The following is a 24,719-nucleotide window of genomic DNA, read 5'->3' on the forward strand; positions in this document are numbered from 1 at the left end:
ATTTTCTATAAAAATAAAATTTTGACAAAATTTTTTATAAAAATAAAGTTTTTACAAAATTTTCTATAAAAATAAAATTTTTTTATAAAAATTTAATTTTGACAAAATTGTCTGTAGAAATAAAATTCTGACTAAATTTTCTATAATAAAATTTTGACAAAATTTTCTATAAAAATAAAATTTTGACAGAATTTTCTATAAAAATATAAATTTTGACAAAATTTTCTATAGAAATAAAATTTTGACAAAATTTTGACAAAAATTTCTAGAAAAATAAAATTTTAACAAAATTTTCTAGAAAAATAAAATTTTGACAAAATTTTCTATATAAAAATCAATTTGTGTTTGTTTGTTCCGTACACGTAGACTCAAAAACGGCTTAACCGATTACCTTGAAATTTTTACAAAAAGTGTTAATTAATCTGGAAGGAAACACAGGCTATATAATTTTTTCATATCGGATGGGAGCGGACTCTCCCCCTTACACTAAAAGTACCACCCAAAAATAAAAGTGTATCGATAGGGACCATATGGGACTCAAATAAAATGTGTAGTAGAGTAGAACACGAATTTCATATTAAAAATTAGGTCCAAGTAACTAGGGGGCCGCCCCAACCCCAAAACCCCCTAAAATAGTTTTATTGGACGATCATGACAATATGGGACTCAAATGAAAGGCATTCGGGAGTAGATTACGAATATGGTCAGGAAGGAATAGGCTTTATAATTTGTTGATATCGGAAGGGGGAAGGTCCGCTCCCCTTGTCCCAAAAGTGCGACCCAAAATCAAAAGTGGACCGATCGGGACAATATAGGCATCAAAGGAAAGGTATTGAAGAGTAGAATACGAAAATTGTACCCAGAAAGTCGCTCTAACCCCAAAAATTTCTCTAAGCAAACAAATTGAACGTTCATATGAATATAGAGCTGAAATGACAGGTATTCGGGAGTAGATAACGAATCTGGCAGATCAAAGTATAAGGGTGACCCCCTATACTTCGATCTGATTTGATATGCCAGATTCCCACCCTCCAAATGTGCATATTAACTAATCATGACTATAAGCGACTCCGTTGTTTTGTTTGGATGCTCAGTTCAACCATCGGTCAGCAGTCGCTCTGCAATTCTACAAAAGCCAGTGTGAAACCGAAACTCACCATTTGGCACTCCTCTCATACTTTGAAACGCAGAGCATGGGCAGACCAAATACAGAGTGGGAGAAATTATATTGAGATGGTGGTTAACTTGTAGGTTGTCTGGAAGGAAACATAGGCCATATAATTTTTTGATATCGGATAAGGGTGGGGATAAATTTTCTATTAAAATAAAATTTTGACAAAACTTTCTATAAACATAAAATTTTAACAAAATTTTCTATAAAAATAAAATTTTGGCGAAATTTTTTATAACAATTAGGTTAGTGACCGACTACCACTTAAGGTAGTCGGTCATCAAACTCGCTTAGACGTTTTCGTCCATTGTGATACCACAGGATCAGTAGACGGAAGATGCTTTCTAGTTCTATTTCCATTGAACAATCCACATCGCTTTAAAAAGCGCAATAACTTGCGAATGTTCATTGAATCAGGCAGGTTCTCAAAGAAATGAGAACCAAAAGTGGAACTCCTTCTGACTGCTCGTGCGGGACACACACACAGAAGGTATTCTATAGTCTCTTCTACCTCGATGTCCTCACAGCTACTGTAAAAGTCGTTGCTGGCATTTTTCCGTCTGTCAGCATGTTTTCCGATTAGACAGTGACCTGTCATGACGGACACAATGACTGAGACGTCTGTTCTAGCCAATGACAGCAAAGCGGTAGACCTCTTCAACTCTAGATTAGGCCACATAGTTTTCGAATGCTCACAGCCCCCTCTTTGTGACCATCTATCATTCGTTGTCCTTCGGGTCTGAAAATTTAGATTACATGTCGCTTGAAGCATACCCACAGATTCTAGTATCCCTGGCATGTGTAGGGTAGTTCCTAGTCGCGCAAGCTCAACCTCTTTACAATTCCCTGGCATATCTCTGTGGCCCGGCACTCAGAACAGGTGAATTTTGAACTGTTCAGCCATCTCGTTGAGAGATCTGTGACAGTCGAGGGCGGTTTTTGTGTTCAGAAATACGTTCTCCAAGGATTTAAGGCTGACTGGCTGTCTGCGATATTTAAGCCAATTGTCGTTATGACACTAAATCTTAACCATTTCAACACATACTTAATTGCAAGTATATCCGCTTGATACATACTGCAGTGGTCGGCTAAACTTTTCGATATGACTAGTTCTAGATTTTGAGAGTACACTCCAAAGTCCACCTGGCCGTCTAGTCTGGAACCATCCGTATAGAAGTCTATGTAACTTCTGTTGTCAGGGATATCGTAGTTCCTATCCGTTCTATCGGGAATAATGGTGCGGTACTTTTCATCAAACAGAGGCTCAGGTAGGTTTTAAACCACACTGCCTGGAACATTGGATATTGTATCAAGAATAACACAGTGTCCATAGCCGTCACATGACCAATGAGAAAGCTTCCTTAACCTCACGGCAGGGGTCGCTGCAATTTGTCTAGCCACAATGACCAGAGTTATAAAATGCAGCATTAAATTCAGTGCATCAGGTGGTGTCGTCCTCAGTGCGGCTGTGATGCATAAACAAACCATCCTGTGGATGCGATTAAGTATTGAGCAGTAGGTGGACTTTTAAAGCGCCGTCCACCACACCACAACACCATATAGCATTATAGGTCTGACAACGGCAGTATATACCCTATGCATAACACGCGGTCTAAACTCCCCAACTTTTGCCAATGGCTCTCTTGCAGGTGTATAGAGCAAGAGTTGCCTTTCTTGCCCTTTCCGAAATGTTGGATTTAAAGTTCAATTTCCTGTCCAGCAAAACACCCTGGTATTTTGCGCTTTCTGTAAATGGAATATTCTCTTCTCCCAAGAAGACAGGTGCCACTGTAGGCAACTTGCATCTTCTGCTGAAAAGAACTATTTCTGTCTTGCATGGATTTATACCACTTCGATGTTGCACGTAGAGCTTCCTGAAGTATATTTCTAAGAGTCGTCAGCATACGCGACCACTTTTTCTCCCAGAGACAATAATATATTGTTAATGGCTATATTCCAAAGTAGAGGAGACATTACACCACCCTGAGGTGTTCCTCTGTTGCAATCAGCTATTAAATGTTAAGAAAAGTAACTATCAAAATGAAATTTTATCTAAAATTTTTTATTATGTTTTTTTTTTTTTTGTTGCTGGTAATGCTCTTTTCAACTGCTACTCCTTGAATATGGAAATCTATCATCATCATCACCACCATCACACTGAAGACTACAAAATTTACTATGAAGACACTAAACAATAGCTTTTATTCTACTATTATTTTGTGTCAAATTGTTTATAATTAGCCTGCATAACAAATGAATGAATGAATAAATATTTCAAAGAATCCCTCTTTTTTAACACGCTATCACATTTCGCTAAAGTTGTCCATTTAAGGAGAGCAATGTACGTTAGGCGGTCTGTCTCTCCATAGAGAATTCCAAGAAATGCTGTTAGCTTCCCTCCTCCAAGAATTTGTGTAACAAAACAACTACCTCCAGTTGGGTTCCACCTACTTCACGCCATCTACCATCTACCCTCTACTGCTCAGTTGGGTTGGTATGTTGGCCTGTCCAACAAAGAGACAAGCCATGAATTTTTCTAGTATATCGCTATAAATGTTGCATGAAATTAAAGTGTTTATTTAATGCATTAACAATGTGTTTTTGTGTGTGTAGAATTGTAGTTTCTTTTATGTATGCAAGGCAAAAAAAAAAAATGTTGAGATAATGGGGGATTACTGCAAGCTTTCAGAAAGGTCTATAGAATAAAGCAAAAAAAAAGAACAGAAAAGAACACAGAAAATGAAGCTAGCCAGACAGGCAGATCAAAAGCAAAAACTCTGTACAGGTGTAATGACATTGAAAAGGGACCTACAACAACAACAACAACATAAAAAGTTGTGAATCTTTACAAGTGGCCTAAGTAGCAAATACTTATGGTAGTCTTATGGTTGCATTTCTTTTACTCAAATAAGAGATAAATTTCTCTTCAATGAAGAAAAAAACAAAAACCGCCCATTCACAACATTGAGGTAAAAACAATTATACTTGATGTACTTAAGTGGGGTTCAATAAACTTTCAGGAGATTAATATCTAGGAGGTGTCATAAGTTATTTCTTTTGTGAGTAAACATGATATGATTAAAAGGTCAATGTGAAATGAAAGCATTTGGCAGTAAGTCAGATACAATTTATGTGGCATACTTTTGGGAGCAAAATTTTAAACATATATTAAGGATAGACAATAAGGGAAAGGGATTTATTTGACCATTTTATTAAATAAAGAAATAAAATTTTAGCAATATTTGTTTAAGAAAATAAAAATTTTCACTTTTTCTTTAAAACAAAATTTTCGAAAAAAAATTTATTTCCAAATGTAAATGTTAAAAAATTAACACTTTCAATAAAATGTCTCATTTCTGACGGAAATAAAATATTTACCAAATTTTCTATAGAAATAAAATGTTTGCATATTTAAGTATGGAAACATATTTTGTAGTGTTCCTTTTCTATGTTGGCATGGCAGCTTTTCAATTTATGGGGCATACTTTCAGGGAGGGGAAAAAATCAAAGCATATATTAAGGATAGAAAGGGATTTATTTGACCATTTTATTAAATAAAGAAGTAAAATTTTAGCAATATTTGTTTAAGAAAATAAAATTTTCACTTTTTCTAAAAAACAAAATTTTCGAAAAAAAAATTATTTCCAAATGTAAATGTTAAAAAATTAACACTTTGAATAAAATGTCTCATTTCTGACGGAAATAAAATATTTACCAATTTTTCTATAGAAATAAAATGTTTGCATATTTAAGTATGGAAACATATTTTGTAGTGTTCCTTTTCTATGTTGGTATGGCAGCTATTCAATTTATGGGGCATACTTTCAGGAGGGGAAAAAAAATCAAAGCATATATTAAGGATAGCCAGAGAACTCTTCAATTCTAAACTATTTCCCATAACAGATTTTGTAAAAGAAATAGTTTAAATAAAAAATATAAATTGAATTTCCATTTGTTGAAATATTGCAACATTTTTGAAACACCCAAAAATAAAGATATAGTTGGGTGAGGAGTATAGCAATTAATTAAGTTAAGTCGAAGATGGTTGTCCACCTCGGGAAAGGAAATCAGCCCAAGACAACCACTGGAAGACCGGGGAGATTCGCTATATTGGGAAAGAGGTCCGCAGACTTTTTAACAGAGCATGTCGTAAAAAAGCGGAAGTTTTCGGAATGTGTATTACACAGGGCTCAATGAATGTAATAAGATAACCAGAGCGCAAAACGTGCCTCCTGGAAGGTTTTCTGCGATAGCGTTAATTGCGCCGCCAAGATGAAAAAGTTTCTCTCAAAAACCCATGTCCAAACTGAAACTTTTGTAGACGATATGGGAGTGAGAGCAGAGATAGCGGAGGACATGTTGAGACTTTTGTTGAAAACCCATTTCCACAAGTTACGACGGGTTACGTTATTACAAGGGCCAAATCGGACAATATTTGGATATAGGCGACATATGGACTTATTTACCGGTTCAGGGTCTAAAGCCCATAAAAGCCACATTTATTAACAGATTTTGTTGAAATTGGAAACAATAAGTTAATTTAAGCCTTTCGTCATCCAACTAGAATTTGGGACCGATCGGACCATATTTAGATATGGCTGCCATATAGACCGATCTTTCAATTTAGGATTTTAAGCCCATAACTGCAGTATTTATTAGCTGATTTTATTCGAATTGAGAACAGTGAGTTAAAATAAGCTTCCCGACAACCAAACTGAAAAAAGTCCAGATCGTATCATACCGATATGCCGATTTAGGGTCATAAGCCTATAAAAGCGGCATTGATTACCCGATTTTGTTGAAATTGAGAGCAGTGAGTTAAATTAAGCCTCAGATCGTATTATATTTTAATACAGCTGCCATATAGACCGATTTGCCGTTTAAGGGTCTTAAGCCTAAAATGCTTCAATTATTAGCCGATTTCGCTGAAATTTGAAACAGTGTGTATAACTAAGTCTCCCCTTGTTTGAAACGTAAATAGCCTAGATAGGACTATATTCAGATATAGCTGCCATCTGCTGATTTAGGGACTTAAGTCTGTAAAAGCCGCATTTATTTCCCGATTTCGCTGGAATTTGAAAGAGTGAGTTGTCCCGTCTAGGCGTAAATCCTGGTAAGACAGAAGTAGTTCTTCTCAGCAGAAGATACAAGTTGCCTACAGTGGCACCTGTCTCCTTGGGATGAGAGAATGTTCCATTTACAGAAAGCGCAAAATACTTGGGTCTTTTGCTGCATAGGAAACTGAGCTTCAAATCCAACACTATGGAAAGGGCAAGAAAGGCAACCCTTGTCTTATACACCTGCAAAAGAGCCATTGCCAAAAGTTGGGGGTTTAGTGCATAGGGTATATATTTCAGTTGTCAGACCTATAATGCTATATGGTGTTGTGGTCTGGTGGACGGCGCTTCAAAAGTCCACATACTGTTCAATAGTCAACCGGATCCAAAGGATTTCTTGTTTGTGCATCACAGCCGCACTGAGGATGACACCATCTTATGCACTGAATTTAATGCTATATCAAATGCCTCTGGACATTGTGGCTAGACAAATTGCAGCGACCACTGCCGTCAGTCACAGCAGATTTCTGTTTGGTCATGTGGCGGCTACGAACACTGTGTTATCCTTGATACAATGTTCGATATTCCAGGCAGTGAGATTACATCCTGCCTGAGCAGCTTTTTTAATAAAAAGTACTGTACCACTATTCCTGATAGAACCGACAGGTACTCGATATCAATGTAATAGAAGTGACATTGACTTCTTTGGGCTTCTTGGGCTTTGAGATGTGCTTTAAAGATCTAGAACTGGTATTATCTAAAAGGTTACTCGAACACTGCGTGGTGTGTATCCAGCGGAGATCATTGCCATTAAGGAAGTGTTGGAATGGCAAAGATATAATGTCATTACGACGATGGCCATAAACATCCTCTCACACAGCCAGTCAGAAATATTTTCTCAGACAGCTTCCCTGGGCTATCGCAGATCTCTCAACGAGATGGCTGAACAATTTAAAATTCACCTGCTCTGGGTGCCGGGCCACAAAGATATCCCAGGGAATTGTAAAGCGGACGAGCTTGCGAGACTAGGAACCACCTTACACATTCCAGGGACACTGGAATCTGTGGGTATGCTTCTAGCGACATGTAAGCTAAGTTTTTAGGACCAAGCCCGAAGGACAACGAATGTTAGATGGTCACAAAAAGGTGGAGAATTTCACTTTGATTAACCTAACGATGCCAATGTCCTTAAACTTTATAGATTTTCAAAGCACTTTAAGCAGACCAACTCTCATATAAAGATTGGTAAAAAATTTAAAGCATACCTTCAGAAGGCAGACTAAGTTATTAAAACCGTTGCCTACTTTTAGGCCCAATTTTATATCTTATTATTATGGAATATTAAAAAATACTTGAATCTCCCCTGTTTCAAATAAAAAATAATTTTATCTATGAATTTTTATTAAAATCAAATTATTGAATCAGTAGTTAATGTGTCATATTGCATAGACCAATAAAGTGTAGCATATGCAAATGGGCATTCACTTTAATTAACTTAACGATGGCAATGTCCTAAAACTTTATAGCTTTTTACCATTGAATTTTTCGCAACATCTTAATCAGACCAACTCACATGTAAAGTTTGGCCAAACATTTAAAGCCTACCCCAAAGGGAGAATAAGTTATTAAAACGGTTGCCTACTATTGGGCACAATTTCATATTTTAAACATTTAATGATCCATAAAAAGTAATTTTACAAATTAAACTGCAGAACAGACCGACAGACAGACAGACACACAACAAATTAGTTGTGTTCTTCAACAAATTACAAGATTTCGTGAATAATGTGTAAGAGACTTGAGTGTGTAAATGTTTGCCATGTTAGAGAGAGCAACAGTAGGAGAGCAACAAATCCTTGTTAACTTGTTAGACAAGCAATAGCCTCTTTACATGCAATGTACATATATTTATATTTCTTTAATTAAAAGGCACGAGACCGTAACGTAGAGTTATTTTAAGAATGAATTGTCTTTTAAAAGGGGATTATACTAAAAATGTTTATGGCAAATTTAAAGACCATTTTAATTGTCAATTGAGGTTTTATGTCAATGGGATATGGAAAAAATTTGTTATATGCACAATGCATATTTTTAGAAAGGCTATATTTAAGAGAGACGAAATCTAGCAGTCAAATTTGAGCTAAAGAATTGGGGAAAGCTCGTAAACATATTTCTGGTAAAAACTATGACATTTCATGTATAGGCAAAATTTATTTACTTTCAGTCTTTGAAAATTGAAAATCAAAGACCGAAAATAGTAAAATTAATTGGGGGGGACCCACTCCCATGGGTCACCACCATAAATTACCTCTTACGGATGCTGATTGAGGAGGGATTTGAGCCCGTCTACTACGCAGACAATGTTATAATACTTCGAAGGGGTATGGATCCGAACAAGCTATGCAGAGGAGCCGAAAGGGTCTTGCAAATGATATATGACTGGGCTAGACCCAGAGGTCTCCATGTTAACCCAGAGAAGACTGAAACATGTCTGTTCACGAAGAAGACGTAGGTGGGCCAATTTAACGCACCACGTTTCTTCAATAAGACGATTTCGTTATCTGACAAGGTCAAATATTTAGGTGTGATCTTGGACAGGAAACTGAATTGGAAGTGTCACATTCAGGAGCGTACTGAGAAGGCTCACAGATGTTGGGCACTATATAGAAGGGCCGTAGGATCGAAATGGGGCCTGAATCCGAGGATAGTCCACTGGCTTTACAGGAGCGTATATAGACCAATACTTATTTATGTTTAGTAGTTTGGTGGACTGCTATGGAGAAAAAGTGCAACATAAGGACCATGCAACAGGTTCAGAGAACATGTGGTCTTGGCATAGGCGGAGCGATGAGGACTACGCCCACTAGGGCATTCGAGACTATTCTAGATATCTGACCCATTGACATACGGATTAAGTTGGAGGCGCCCACTGGGGCCATGAGACATAAGGCGATGGAAGAAGGGATTGAGGATGGGAGCAGCTCATACCAATTGCAAATTTTACCCTTGAACATTTCACTAAGGAACAGGGGCAAACTTCTCACACATCAATGAGTGCAGTCCGATTCAATTTAAAGCTCAATGATAAGGTGCCTCCTTTTTATAGCCGAGTCCGAACGGCGTGCCCCAATGCGATACCCCTTTGGAGAGAATTTTTTTCGTGGCATAGTACCTCACAAATGTTGCCAGCATTAGGAGGGGAAAACCAGGTCTAAATATTTGTTCTGATGGTCTCGCCAGGATTCGAACCCAGGTGTTCAGCGTCATTGGCAGACATACTAATCTCTGCGCTACGGTGGCCTCCGAGCAGCTCAGTCCATCGCGGTATACTCGAGGCAACGAAAGGAAACCCGGAAGGAAGGGAAGAGGTTTCGGATCGGATTCCTGAGATGAACCTTGAGGTCGAGTGCGAGGCACTGCTGAATTCGGCACAGTCATGGATTGACGGGACCCTAGTATTGCCATCTGGAAGATAATGTTACGAGGATGACTCAAAGGCTAGAGGACAGAGTGGGTCTGGGGGTCTACATTGAGAACCCAGGGACTGAGATCTGTTTTAGACTGCCTGACCATAAAACGGTCCAGCTGGCGGAGATCCGGACGATCACGGAATGCGTGAGGTGATGTGGTACTAACGGAAGGACGTCGAGTGTGAACATCTTTACGGACACTTAACTGGCCATAAGGGCAATAACCACCAGGACGGTAGGTTTCGGTTAGGTTAAAAGGAGGTTGCAGATATTAATCCGCCCAAGCCACTATGGACATACACCTAAGCCAGTAGTCGGCTTGGTGTGCGCTCTAAAAACCAGGACGGTAAGGTCACGAACAGTCTTGCAGTGTTAAAACACCTGCTCTGAGTATGACACCTTCTCTGAGTATGGCACAATCCGCATCGTTTGAGTGCCGGGCCATAACGGAGTAAGGGGGAATGAAAGGGCAGACGATTTGGCGGTGAAGACCAGAGGACTGTCGTCAATAAACTTGGTTAACCCGAAGACTTTTGGGTTGACGCAGTCCGAGTTAAGGGAGTGGATCACAAATGCCCATGCAACCCTGTGGAACAGCGAAACGTTCGGTAGAACGGCGAAAATCCTATGGGGAGATCCAGATCGTGAGAAGACGAGGCTATTACTGAAAGGAAGTAAGAAAGAGGTCACTATAGCTCCAGGTGTCATAACGGGACAGATAGGACTACGAGCTCACTTATGCAAAATCGGTGCGTCAGGTGATAGCATGTCTAGGGCATGCGGGGAAGATGATGAGACTTTGGAGCATTTCCTTTGTCATTGCCCGGCTTTGGCTTCTAATGGCACCCGGCACTTAAGTGGGGACACTATACCAGACATGAATCAACTTAGGGGAGTGGCATGGAAAACAATTAAGGATTTTGTAAGTAGCACGGAATTTCTAACTTAGATTTTCTTTTTCGAGGTTATTTTTGTTTGTATTTAGAGCGCACTACAAGTCGATTACCGGCTTAGGTGTATGTCCATAGCGGCATGGGGCGGATGAATAATTGCACCCGCTTTTCAATTTAACCTAAACTAACCCTCCGACGGTTGAGTTATCTGTTGCCGTTGTATGGAATTTTATATTTAGACGCATTTTTTTAAATTTTGAAATTGAACAAGTTCCCCAGGACCCTTAAAAAAAAGTCCCCAAGGACCTTCTCACCCGCCGTAGGGTTAAAGGAAAATGTTTCAAATTCCACGTTATTACAAAATTAACTTAAATTTTATAGGAAAATAAGTTTTCACTCTTACCTTAACTTGATAGGAATTCAAACGGGTCTTCGGCAATAAGTTGAAGGATGAAAAATCCAAGCGACGTGAAAAAATACCATTACAGCCAGATGTAGAACTGGAAGAATAAAAACGAAAAAAAAAATACATTAGATAAAGCCAAAAAATCTTAAACACTAAAATAAATAAAATAGCATTGTATTCCCAGATAATTTCAAAAATAACTACACTTAACTAATTTCTTGCCAGAAAAGGAAAGAAATCTTCTTAATCTTATTTTAAAACCTTAACAAGTAAAAGCGTGCTAAGATCGACCGGGCCGAATCTTATATACCCTCCAACACAGATTGCATCAGTCGAGATCTTTGGAACGAAATTTCAGCCAAATCGTATAAAAATTGCGCTCTCTAGTGGCTCAAGAAGTCAAGATACAAGATCGGTTTATATGGCAGCTATATCAGGTTATGAACAGATTTAGGCCATACTCAGCACAGTTGTTGGAAGTCACAACAAAACATAACATGCGAAATTTTGGCCAAATTGGATAAGAATTGCGCCCTCTAGTGGCTCAAGAAGTCAAGATTCAAGATCGGTTTATATGGCCGCTATATCAGGTTATGAACCGATTTACAAAATACTCAGCACAGTTGTTGGAAGTCATAACAAATCATGTCAGCCGAAATTTCAGCCAAATCGTATAAGAATTGCGCCCTCTAGTGGCTCAAGAAGTCAAGACCCCAGATCGGTTCATATGGCAGCTATATCAGGTTATGAACCGATTTAAGCCATACTCAGCACAGTTGTTGAAAGTCACAACAAAATATGACACACGAAATTTCAGCCAAATTGAATAAGAATTGCGCCCTCTAGTGGCTCAAGAAGTCAAGACCCCAGATTTGTTTATATGGCAGCTATATCAGGTTATGAACCGATTTAAGCCATACTAAGCACAGTTGTTGGAAGTCACAACAAAATATGACACACGAAATTTCAGCCAAATTGAATAAGAATTGCGCCCTCTAGTGGCTCAAGAAGTCAAGATTCAAGATCGGTTTATATGGCAGCTATATCCGGTTATGAACCGATTTGAACCATACTTAGCACAGTTGTTGGAAGTGATACCAAAACATGTAGTGCGAAATTTCAGCCAAATTGGATAGGAATTGCGCCCTCTAGTGGCTCAAGAAGTCAAGACCCCAGATCGGTTTATATGACAGCTATATCAGGTTATGAACCGATTTACACCATACTAAGCACAGTTGTTGGAAGTCACAATAAAACATGTCGTGCGAAATTTTAGACAAATTGGATAAGAATTGCGCCCTCTAGTGGTTCAAGAAGTCAAGATTCAAGATCGGTTTATATGACAGCTATATCAGGTTATGAACCGATTTAGGCCATACTCAGCACAGTTGTTGGAAGTCATAACAAAACATGTCAAGCGAAATTTCAGCCAAATTGGATAAGAATTGCGCCCTCTAGTGGCTCAAGAAGTCAAGATCCAAAATCGGTTTACATGGCAGCTATATCAGGTTATGACACGATTTAAACCAAACTGAGCACATTTGTTGAAAGTCACAACAAAACATGACATGCCAAATTTCAGCCTAATTGGATAAGAATTGCGCCCTCTAGTGGCTCAAGAAGTCAAGATTCAAGATCGGTTTATATGGCAGCTATATCCGGTTATGAACCGATTTGAACCATACTTAGCACAGTTGTTGGAAGACATAACAAAACATAACATGCGAAATTTTGGCCAAATTGGATAAGAATTGCGCCCTCTAGTGGCTGAAGAAGTCAAGATCCAAGATCGGTTAACATGGCAGCTATATCAGGTTGTAGACCGATTTGAACCATACTTAACACAGTTGTTGGAAGTCATATCAAAACGCTTGGTGCGAAGTTTCAGCCAAATTGGATAAGAATTGCGCCCTCTAGTGGCTCAAGAAGTCAAGATCCCAGATCGGTTTATATAACAGCTATATCAGGTTATGGACCGATTTATGCCATACTCAGCACAGTTGTTGGAATTCATAACAAAATACGTCGAGCAAAATTTCAGCCAAATCGGATAAGAATTGCGCTCTCTAGTGGCTGAAGAAGTCAAGACCCCAGATCGGTTTATATGACAGCTATATCAGGTTATGAACCGATTTACACCATACTTAGCACAGTTGTTGGAAGTCACAACAAAATATGGTACACGAAATTTCAGCCAAATTGGATAAAAATTGCGCCCTCTAGTGGCTCAAGAAATCAAGATTCAAGATCGGTTTATATGGCAGCCATATCCGGTTATGAACCGATTTGAACCATACTAAGCACAGTTGTTGGAAGTGATACCAAAACATGTAGTGCGAAATTTCAGCCAAATTGGATAGGAATTGCGCCCTCTAGTGGCTCAAGAAGTCAAGACCCCAGATCGGTTTATATGACAGCTATATCAGGTTATGAACCGATTTAGGCCATACTCAGCACAGTTGTTGGAAGTCATAACAAAACATGTCAAGCGAATTTCAGCCAAATTGGATAGGAATTGCGCCCTCTAGTGGCTCAAGAAGTCAAGACCGCAGATCGGTTTATATGACAGCTATATCAGGTTATGAACCGATTTAGGCCATACTCAGCACAGTTGTTGGAAGTCATAACAGAACCCCTCATGCAAAATTTCAGCCAAGTCGGATAAGAATTGGGCCCTCTAGTGGCTCAAGAAGTCAAGACCCCAGATCGGTTTATATGACAGCTATATCAGGTTATGAACCGATTTAGGCCATACTCAGCACAGTTATTGGAAGTCACAACAGAACACCTCATGCAAAATTTCAGCTAAATCGGATAAGAATTGCGCCCTCTAGTGGCTCAAGAAGTCAAGATTCAAGATCGGTTTATATGACAGCTATATCAGGTTACGAACCGATTTAGGCCATACTCAGCACAGTTGTTGGAAGTCATAACAAAACATGTCAAGCGAAATTTCAGCCAAATCGGATAAGAATTGCGCCCTCTAGTGGCTCAAGAAGTCAAGATTCAAGATCGGTTTATATGGCAGCTATATCAGGTTATGAACCGATTTACACCATACTTAGCACAGTTAATGGAGGTCATAATAAAACACCTCATGCAAAATTTCAGCCAAATCGGATGAGAATTGTGCCCTCTAGTGGCTCAAGAAGTCAAGGTCCAAGATCGGTTTATATGGCAGCTATAGCAAAACATGGACCGATATAGCCCATTAACAATCCCTTCCGACCTACACTAATAAGAAGTATTTGTCCAAACTTTCAAGCGGCTAGCTTTACTCCTTCGAAAGTTTGCGTGCTTTCAACAGACAGACAGACGGACAGACAGACGGATGGACGGACAGATGGACGGACAGATGGACGGACAGATGGACGGACGGACAGACAGACGGACGGACGTACATGGCTAGATCGACTTAAAATGACATGACGGTCAAGGATAAGTGGAGGTCTCAGACGCATATTTCGAGGTGTTACAAACAGCATGACGAAATTAGTATACCTACATCCTATGGTGGAGGGTATGAAAAGAAAGAAAAAAAAATATTTTTTTAAAAAAAAAACAGCTTTCATTTTATATTTTAAACGAAACTGGCACAATTTGTGGTTTATAGATAAATTATTTATATTTTAACTTTTTTCTTTGGCTTTGTTTTCTTTTGTAGAGAAAGGAGGAAACAGCCAAAACCACAAAACCGAGGACCTCCGCACCTCGTTTTGTAGATACCATGCTCAAATGAAAGAAAAAGTTTAAAAAAAAACAACACAAGAAATTTTGCAAAAACAAAAACGAGTATTGAGTGAATAATTGTTTACTTTTTTCCCTCTCAGCTTGTTGTTGATAAATTCTGTTGTTGTTAAACAAATAAAGTTATCAAAAAAAGTAAAAAACCCAAATAGAGTAGAGTGCTAAAAACAAACGAAATAAAAAAGCAAAAAACAACCAAAAAACTGATATAAAAAAAAAATATAAAACAAAAACATAAAAAAAAAAACAAAACAAAAAAATAAAGCCCCAAAGAAAATACAAATGCGCTCTTTCTTCATCATCATCATACATATGTATAAATTTTGTTTTTTTTTTGTATTTTTTTTTTTCATTTTTGGTGTTGTATGAGCACATTTAACCTTGACATTGAAATTGTTTTTATTTTCTTCAATTCGGTTAATTCATACCCATACCACATTAGCAATCAGAGAGCTGGCAGCAAAGCCTCAGCGCCGGCGTTGTCAGCTATCACAGGCCAGCCAGCCAGCCAGTCAGTCAGGCAAGCATGCCGCCGTCGGCCCCACCGGTGGGGCCAGCAATAGAAATGGCAATAAAAGCAAACACTCAAAAACATTTATGTCGCAGGTATGATAAGTGGAACGATGTGAATAGGGAAGAGGAAATTTGAGGAACAACAAAAATGCTTTCAAACCAAAATTTCAACAAAGAAATTTCTTAAAAAATTTCGTAACTTTCAAGAAAAGGAAATTTTCAAAAGGAAATTTTAATAGAATTACATTTTTACAGGAATTTCTATGGTCCGCTTCGGACCATAATTGAACTGCATGTTGGAGGCCACCAGTAATTGTGTAAGATTTCAGCCAATTCGAAATAGAATTGAGCTCCTTAGGGGTTCAACAAGTAAAATCGGGAGACCGATTCAGACCATATTTGATATGTATGTTGAAGGTTATGGGAAAAGCCGTTGAACAAAATTTCAGCCGAATCGAATAGGAATAGCGCCCTCTAGTGGCTTAAGAAGCCAAGATCCAAGATCGGTTTATATAGCAGCTATATCAGGTTAGGGACCGATTTGAGCACAGCCGTTGAACAAAATTTCAGCCAAATTGAATAAGAATTGCGCCCTCTAGTGGCCCAAGAAGTCAAGACCCCAGATTGGTTTATGTGGCAGCTATATCAGGTTATGGACCGATTTGAACCATACTAAGCATAGTTGTTGGAAGTTATAACAAAACGCGTCATGTCGAATTTCAGCTAATTCGGATGGGAATTGCGCCCTCTAGAGGCCCAAGAAGTGATGACCGAAGAATGGTTTATGTGGCAGCTATATCAGGTTATGGACCGCCCTGGAATTGCGCCCTCTAGGGGCCCAAGAAGTCAAGACCCCAGATTGGCTTATGTGGCAGTTATACCAGGTTATGGACCGATTTGAACCATACTTAGCACAGTTGTTGGAAGTCATAACAAAACGCGTTATGCCGAATTTCAGCCAGATCGTACAAGAATTGCGACCTCTAGAGGCTTAAGAAGTCAAGGCTCCAGATTGGTTTATGTGGCAGCTTTATAGGGTTATGGACCGATTTGAACCATACTTAGAACATTTGTTGAAAGTTAAAACAAACCAGATTATGCAAAATTACAGCCAAATAGTATACGAATTGCGCCCTCTAGAGGCTCAAGAAATCAAGATGTAAGATCGGTTTATATGGCAGTTATACCAGGTTATGGACCGATTTGAACCATACTCTGCACAGTTATTGGAACACATAATGAAACACGTCATGCCGAATTTCACACAAATCGGATAGCAATTGCGTCCTCTAGAGGCCCAAGAAGTCAAGACCCAAGATTGGTTTATGTGGCAGCTATATCAGGTTATGGATCGATTTGAACCATAGTCTGCACAGTTGTTGGAACACATAATAAAACACGTCATGCCGAATTTCACACAAATCGGGTAGGAATTGCGCCCTCTAGAGGCCCAAGAAGTCAAGACACAAGATCGGTTTATATGGCAGTTATACGAGGTCATGGACCGATGTGAACCATACTTCGCACAGTTGTTGGAAGTGATATCAAAACACTATGTGCAAAATTTCAAAGAATTGCGCCTTCTAGGGGCTCAAGAAGTCAAGACCCAAGATCGGTTTATATGGCAGCTACATCAAAACATGGACCGATTGGGCCCATTTACAATCCCAAACGACCTACACCGATAAGAAGTATTTGCACAAAATTTCAAGTGGCTAGCTCTACTCCTTCAAAAGTTGGCGTGCTTTCGACAGACAGATGGACATGGCTAGTTCGACTTAAAATGTCACGACGATCAAGATTATATATACTTTATGGGGTCTTAGACGCATATTTCGAGGTGTTACAAACGAAATTAGTATACCCCCATCCTATGGTCGAGGGTATACAAAAAAAATTGTTTTTTTGGAAACTTACGCTGGAAAAATGCTCGCAAACCCGATTTTTTTCATATTTTGAACCGACTAGGGGGTCCATGGGCCTTTGCCCCAAAAAAGACTTCAGATTTTTGTTCCTGGGGTCAACCCACAGCTATATATCAAATTTCAGCGAAATAGGAGGTGCGCCCTATAAAGTGAATTTTTGGCACTTGCGCAAAATTTCGTTTCATAGGAAATTTCAATTCTGTACGAAGTTTTGATAAAATTTCACTTCAAAGTTTTATTTGAGTCCCATATGACCATGGTCGGTTAATATGTCTGGTTTGGGAAGTGTTATGGGCGGCGTTTTAGCCCCACAATTGAATATCACATTCTATTCGATTACTTTCAAACCTTTCTTTCACAGAAGTCCCATATTGTCATGATTGGTCTGTATATTCATTTGGCGGGCTTTAGTGGTGGGGCGGTACCCCTAGGCAACCCATCCCAAATTACGATATTAAATTTTTGTGTTTTTGGTCACTTTAAGAGCGCAAGCAAGATTCCACTGGATTCGCATCATCTATCTGCGAGAACTACAGTTTTTGAAAAATTATAGAAAGGAGGAGCGTCCGCCTCCCCTCCTCCGGGTATCAAAAATTAATAAACCTATCTTCGTCACAGGTCTGTTTTACACCATTTCTAAAAATGTCAAGAAAATTTGGTTCAATCGTTTTTGAAAAGTAGAGATATTGACCTGAAACCAATTCTTTTTTTTTTGTCCACAGGCAGGACAAGTTCAAAAATGGGCTATACCGAACTATATCCTGATATGGCTACCATATAGTGTCAATTTAAGGTCTTTGGCCCATAAAAACCACATTTATTATCTGATTTTGCTAAAATTTGGGACAGTGAGTTGTGTTAGACCCCTCGACATACTTCTGCAGTATTGCACAGATCGGTCCAGATGTGGATATAGCTGCCATATAGAGCGATCTCTCGATTTAAGGTTTTAAGCCCATAAAAGGCGCATTTATGGTCGGATTTTGCTAAAATTTGGGACAGTGAGTTGTATTAAGCCCCTCGACATACTTCTGCAATATGGCACAGATCGGTTCAGATTTGAATATAGCTGCCATATAGAGCGATCTCTCGATTTAAGGTTTTAAGCCCATAAAAGGCGCATTTATGGTCGGATTTTGCTGAAATTTGGGATAGTGAGTTGTGTTAGGGCCTTCGAAATATTTAATCAATTTGCCTCAGATCGGTTCAGATTTGGATATAGCTGCCATATAGACTGATCTCTCGATTTAAGGTTTTGGGGCCATAAAAGGCGCATTTATTATCCGATGTCGCCGAAATTTGGGACAGTGACATACATCTGCAATATGGCACAGATCGGTCCAGATTTGGATATAGCTGCCATAAGCGTTTTCTTGGGCCTAGAAAAAAAGCCTATTGTGAACTGGGCTCAAGGTGTGCGCCAGCGGGGAGAAACGGAACTCAAAAAGTATCTCGACAACAGCAGCTAGTGCAGCATCTAAGGAGAAATCGTCCACACCGCAAGTGTCCAGTGGAAGAATGGTTGCACTGCTTTCTCACCTGCATGCCCCTGGATGCGTACGGTAGCTCATCATGACAATGTCTAACGAATCTTGTGAGGATGAACTCCTGGCAGAGTCAGAAGACGAGGCTAACACAACAATGGCGGAAGTTGTGAATCCTGACTATGGTCCGGTTTCTACAGATAAATCTTGACCATTGTAAGGCCGTTTCGGCGGCACTAAAAGTCCTCCTGATGGCAGGGTGATTTGACGTGGTTTTTATTCAGGAACCATGGGTGTGGGGAGAAATGGTACGTGGACCAAGAATTCCTGGGTCCTGGAATAGGAGATACAGAGTCTGTATTCTTGTAAAGAGTAGTCTAAATGATTTTCTTCTCCGTCGCTAAGCACTGAAGATTCAGTAGTAGCCAGCCTCGAAATTAATAAGTCTCATTACTGGCTGGCTTCCCTATACATGGCACGCGATTCAGAGATGCCGCCTTCAAACCTTAAATCGCTCGTTTAAGCCGCTTCTGCAGGGAAGAATAGCCTCATTGTAGGAGATGATACTAATGCACATCACCAGATATGGGGAAGTTCGGATGTCAACGAAAATATTATAAGATGCAATATGGCGATATGTAAAAAAGGGGATAAACCGACCTTTATTACCGGGAACAGGCAGGAGGTACTAGATATTACTTTTGTATCGAAAGATATAAGTCGGAGAATATGCTACTGAGAAGTGTCGGATGACCGCAGCTTCTCTGATCATCGTTGTATTAGTTTCAGCCTTAGAGAAAATACTGCAGAAGTGGTCCCTCGTTCACTCATTTTTTTTACACTTTTTAAGAAAAATTGTCTATATTTTATGAAGTTTATTAACAAGTTCATACTATATATGAACTAGTTTTTGTATTTCGTGAATTTTTTATAAGGTCTAGGAAAACATTTCATTAAGTTTATGAATGCTCATAATTCATATTCTTATAAATTGTGAATGGACTCACACAAGTTTTGAACTAATTCTTACAGTTTAAGAACTATTACATACTATTTATGAACTTTTCATTCTACTTAAAAACTTATGCTTAAACTTGATTTTCTTTTAGCTATTTCATGAACAGAGTAATTCTTCATAAAATTTATCATACCACCTGCTCCCTTCACCATAGAATGGGGTTATGCAAACAACGTCATTCCATTTGTAACTGATCGAAATAATGATATGAGGCTCAATAATGTATAAATATTCTTGATCGTCGAAACATTCTAACAGCCTTATCACAAAACACAATCTACCCAAATTTTGAACTACTTCATACAGTTTATGAACTATTACATACTATTTATGAACTTTTCATGCTGCTTATAAACTTTTGTTTGAAACTTGATTTTCTTTTAGCTATTTTATGAATAGAGTAATTCTTAACCCAACCCAATAGGATGGGGTTATGCAAACAACGTCATTCCGTTTGTAACTGATCCAAACAATGATTTGAGGATCAACAATGTATAAATATTCTTGATCGTCTTAACATTCTAACAGCCTGATCACAAAGCATAATCTACACAAATTTTGAACTAATTCATACAGTTCATGAACTATTACATACTATTTATGAAATTTTCATACTATTTATAAACTTTTACTTCTATTTACTATCTTAATTTTGTTTTACCTTTTTTATGAACAGAATAATTCTTGACCCAATTTATCATACCACCTGGCTTTTATTTATTTTTTTTTTTATAAAAAAGCCCAAAAATAACTCAGTATTTTTTTTTTTTGGTTCACAAGTATTTTAAACACCAATAACAATATAAAAAAAGAGCAATGCTGAGGTAATTATAAATGCGGGGGTGGTGGCGATACGGAATCATACACGCGCGCTTCCAAAATTTGTCAGCAAATAAACTCATTCATTCCATTGCAAAAAAAGGCAACAAACAAAACGTATGGACAGACGACGACGACGACGACAGCAGGAAGGACGGCCTGATGGATGGAGAGCTGAACAAAAAGAACAAATCTAAAATACTTTAATGGAGGAACGAAGACATGAAGAATTTCAGCTACGTGCTTTTTTCTGGCAAAATTTAAATAACAAAAAAAAAGTAAATAAAATTAAAAAAAAATAAAAAACAATTAGAAATGTTAATTTTTATTTAATATTCAGTTAAACTTTGTAGGTAGACAAAGTAGACAGCCATTATCTTATTAAATTTCGGGGATTTTATGGAGCAATGTCTAATGAAGGAGGCCTCTCAATATAATTCCACATAAAACAAAAAATTACAAAATAATCAAAATGTGAGGATTACCTAATGAAGAAACACAAAGTTAAGCGGAAATTAAAATTTTTATTTTGAAAGCTGTAACAAATGGAATTTTTTTTTTTTGACTAAATTTAAAATTTATTTTGGGTGGTTTTATTTATTTAGAGAGGAGGGGGGAAGGAGTCTGAGAAGGAACTGGAATGTTTGTTGTTGATTTTTGTTTGAAACTGGTATAAAATCGGCATATATTAGAAGATTTGGGTTGCAAGTATTTTTGGGATAATTGAATTGGAAGGCATCTTAATAAATTTTGAACTGGCTGATGTAATTCTTAAAAGGTTAAGTGATTTGTTTGGGGATGAGTCATCTGTTGAAAACTTTGGAGATTACAAATTGATTACTCAAAAATTTTGGAAGGCCTAAGGCATTTAGGTGACCCATAAGGAAAGAGGGTAAAAAGCTTAATTAATTAACCGCACTTTGGATACCCACCACCTCGGGTATATACGTAAACCACCTTTCGTCAATCCGGTGAAAAATTCATACTTTATGCCCCATAGCAGCTATATCGAAATATATTCCGATTTGAACCAAATACTAATAAGAACAAGTCATTATTCAATTGTGTATAACAAAATAGTGGTCTTTTTAGTAGCTATATCTAAAAATAAACCGATCTGAACAATATACGACAAGGATGTTGAAAAGCCTAACATAAGTCACATTGTCAAATATCAGTGAACTTGGATTGTAAATGCGCTTTTCATGGGGCCAAGACTTTTAATCGAGATATCGGTCTATATGACAGCTATATTCAAATTTGGACCGATCTGGGCCACATTGAAGAAGGATGTGGAAGGGCTTAAAGTAACTCATTGTCCCAAATTTTGGCGAAATCGGACAATAAATGGGCCATTTATGGGTCCAAAACCTTAAATCGAGAGATCGGTCTATATGGCAGCTATATTCAAATCTGGACCGATCTGAGCCAAATTGAAGGAGAATATCGAAGGGCCCAACACAACTCACTGTCCTGAATTTCGGCGATATCGGACAATAAATGCGCTCTTTATGGGTCCAAAACTTAAAATCGAGAGATCGATCTATATGGCAGCTATATTCAAATCTGGACCGATCTGTGCCAAATTGAATAAGGATATGGAAGGGCCCAACACAACTTATTGTGCCAACTTTCGGCGACATCGGACAACATATGCGCCCTTTATGGGTACAAAACCTTAAATCGAGAGATCGGTCTATATGACAGCTTTATCCAAATCTGGGCCGATCTGTGCCATATTGCAGAAGCATGTCGAGAGGCTTAAATTAATTCACTGTCCCAAATTTCGGCGACATCGGACAATAAGTGCGCCTTTTATGGGCCCATAACCTTAAATCGAGAGATCGGTCTATATTGCAGCTATATAAAAATCTAGACTGATGTGTACCAAATTGTAGAGGTATTTTGAAGGGTCTAACCCAGTTGACTGTCCCAAATTTCAGCAAAATCGGATAATAAAAGTGGCTTTTATGGGCCCAAAACCTTAAATCGAGAGATCGATCTATATGGCAGCTATATCTAAATCTGGACCGATCTAAGCTAAATTGGAGAAGAATGTTGAAGAGTCTAACACAACTCACTGTCCCAAATTTCAGCAAAATCGGATAATAAATGTGGCTTTTATAGGCCTAAGACCCTAAATTGGCGGATCGGTCTATATGGCAGCTATATCCAAATCTGGACCGATCTGAGCCAAATTGGCGAAAGATGTCGAAGGGCCTAACACAACTCACTGTCCCAAATTTCAGCAAAATCGGATAATAAATGTGGCTTTTATGGGCCTAAGACCCTAAATCGGCGGAGCAGTCTATATGGCAGCTTTATCCAAATCTGGACCGATCTGTGCCATATTACCGAAGGATGTCAAGGGACTTAACCTAACTCACTGTCCCAAATTTTGTCGAAATCGGACAATAAATGCGATCTTTTATGGGCTTAGGTCCCTAAATCGGCGGATCGGTCTATATGGCAGCTATATCTTAATCTGGACCGATCTGAACCAAATTGGCGAAAGATGTCGAAGGGCCTAACACAACTCACTGTCCCAAATTTCAGCAAAATCGGATATTAAATTTGGCTTTTATGAGCCTAAGACCCTAAATCGGAGGATCGGTCTATATGGCAGCTATATCCAAATCTGGACCGATCTGTGCCAAATTGGCGAAAGATGTCGAAGGGCCTAACACAACTCACTGTCCCAAATTTCAGCAAAATCGGATAATAAATGTGGCTTTTATGGGCCTAAGACCCTAAATCGGCGGATCGGTCTATATGGGGGCTATATCAAGATATAGTCCAATATAACCCATCTTCGAACCTAACCTGCTTATGGACAAAACAAGAATCTGTGCAAGATTTCAGCTAAATATCTCAATTTTTAAAGACTGTAGTGTGATTTCAAGGGACAGGCGGACAGACGGACGGTAGCCATGTCCGTCGTCTTAGATTTTTACGCTGATCAGGAGTTTATATACTTTATAGGGTCGGAAATTGTTCGATGTGTTGCAAACGGAATGACAAAATGAATATTCCCCTTATCCTTCGGTGGTGGCTATAAGAATTTCTAAACCTATAGGAAAAATTGGTAAAATTTTGAGATTTTCTATTCAGATTTGAATCTGAACTCAATTCCAGTCTATGTTTAAGTTCAAAAATAAGTTTTGGGTTCCTATGGATTCTTGATTATGTCTACCATATTTTAATTGAATTTTAATTTTCCACATTTTTGAGTGATTGACATTCGTGAGAAAACTGCAAAATGTTGTCTTCAGCCAAAGCTGCCATTTTGAGAGGCGGCCTTTATTCTATGCTAATTGAACATAACTCTGTCATATTTATTTGATATAAGCCACGAATGTTGATTTTTGTAACAATTGTCAGTCGAGAACCAGCTGCGCCATAACCATACGAGTATCCAACAAATGCCAATCCTAATACTTGAAATAAATCCGCGTTTTTTTTTCTCTCTCTGGCCACATATTAAGAAACATTTACGCGCCATTTGGCTATGCATCGCGTCCATAAAAAAAAGAAAAACAACAACAAATCAAACGATTTTCTATGCATTTAAGCACATTTGTGTTCGATATCAAATTGTGGCTGATTAAAATTCAACAACGGCGGCTATCATTTCGATGCACGTAATTCTAATCCAGACCGTGAATGATATCCATTTTTTGTTTTCGTTTTGCGTCTCTATTTGCTTACGTCTGTGTCGAGCTGTGCCTCATTTTGTTTTTGTGCAAATTAAAGTTTTTATTAAACAATTAATAGACCATTAAACCAACGGTTAAAACCAATCAACATATCGCCAGCAAATTAACGACACACACTACATTTGATGCTTAATGAATTAATCAATAGCTCGAGTTATCTATTTAGCTGCCTTCGTATAGCCAGCCAGCCAATGTGCCACCTAACTAGCGGGGACGTGATCGTGGACTTTGTCAAGGCGTAAGCAGTGGGCTTATTGTTGGCTGAGAGTTTTGCCGATCCGCATTAGTTTCGGCCAGCTGTGAAAATAATTAGGCATTGGGTATTTGTTTGTTACCCTCAAGGCAGAGGTGCCAAGCACACCATTTTTATACCCTTCACCATTGAATGGGGGTATACCAAGATCAGCATTCCATTTGTAGCTCATCGAAAAAATGACCCGAGGCTTAACAAAGTGTCATATATTCTTGATCGTCTTAACATTCTAAGTCTGGCTAAGACA

At 38.4% G+C, this 24,719-nt stretch overlaps 1 protein-coding gene across 1 annotated transcript in view; it reads right to left on the reverse strand.

Moving 5' to 3' along the window:
* The window catches only part of LOC106086115 (headcase protein), a 608,207-nt gene that overhangs the window by 302,141 nt on the left and 281,347 nt on the right, over positions 1-24,719 (reverse strand). Inside the window, 1 exon segment of the mRNA XM_059362095.1 lies at positions 10,995-11,091. Within this exon segment, the coding sequence (XP_059218078.1) occupies positions 10,995-11,091 (97 nt within the window).

Source organism: Stomoxys calcitrans, chromosome 2 (genome assembly GCF_963082655.1).
Source record: "Stomoxys calcitrans chromosome 2, idStoCalc2.1, whole genome shotgun sequence".
In the NCBI taxonomy this organism is placed as follows: Eukaryota; Metazoa; Arthropoda; class Insecta; order Diptera; family Muscidae; genus Stomoxys; species Stomoxys calcitrans.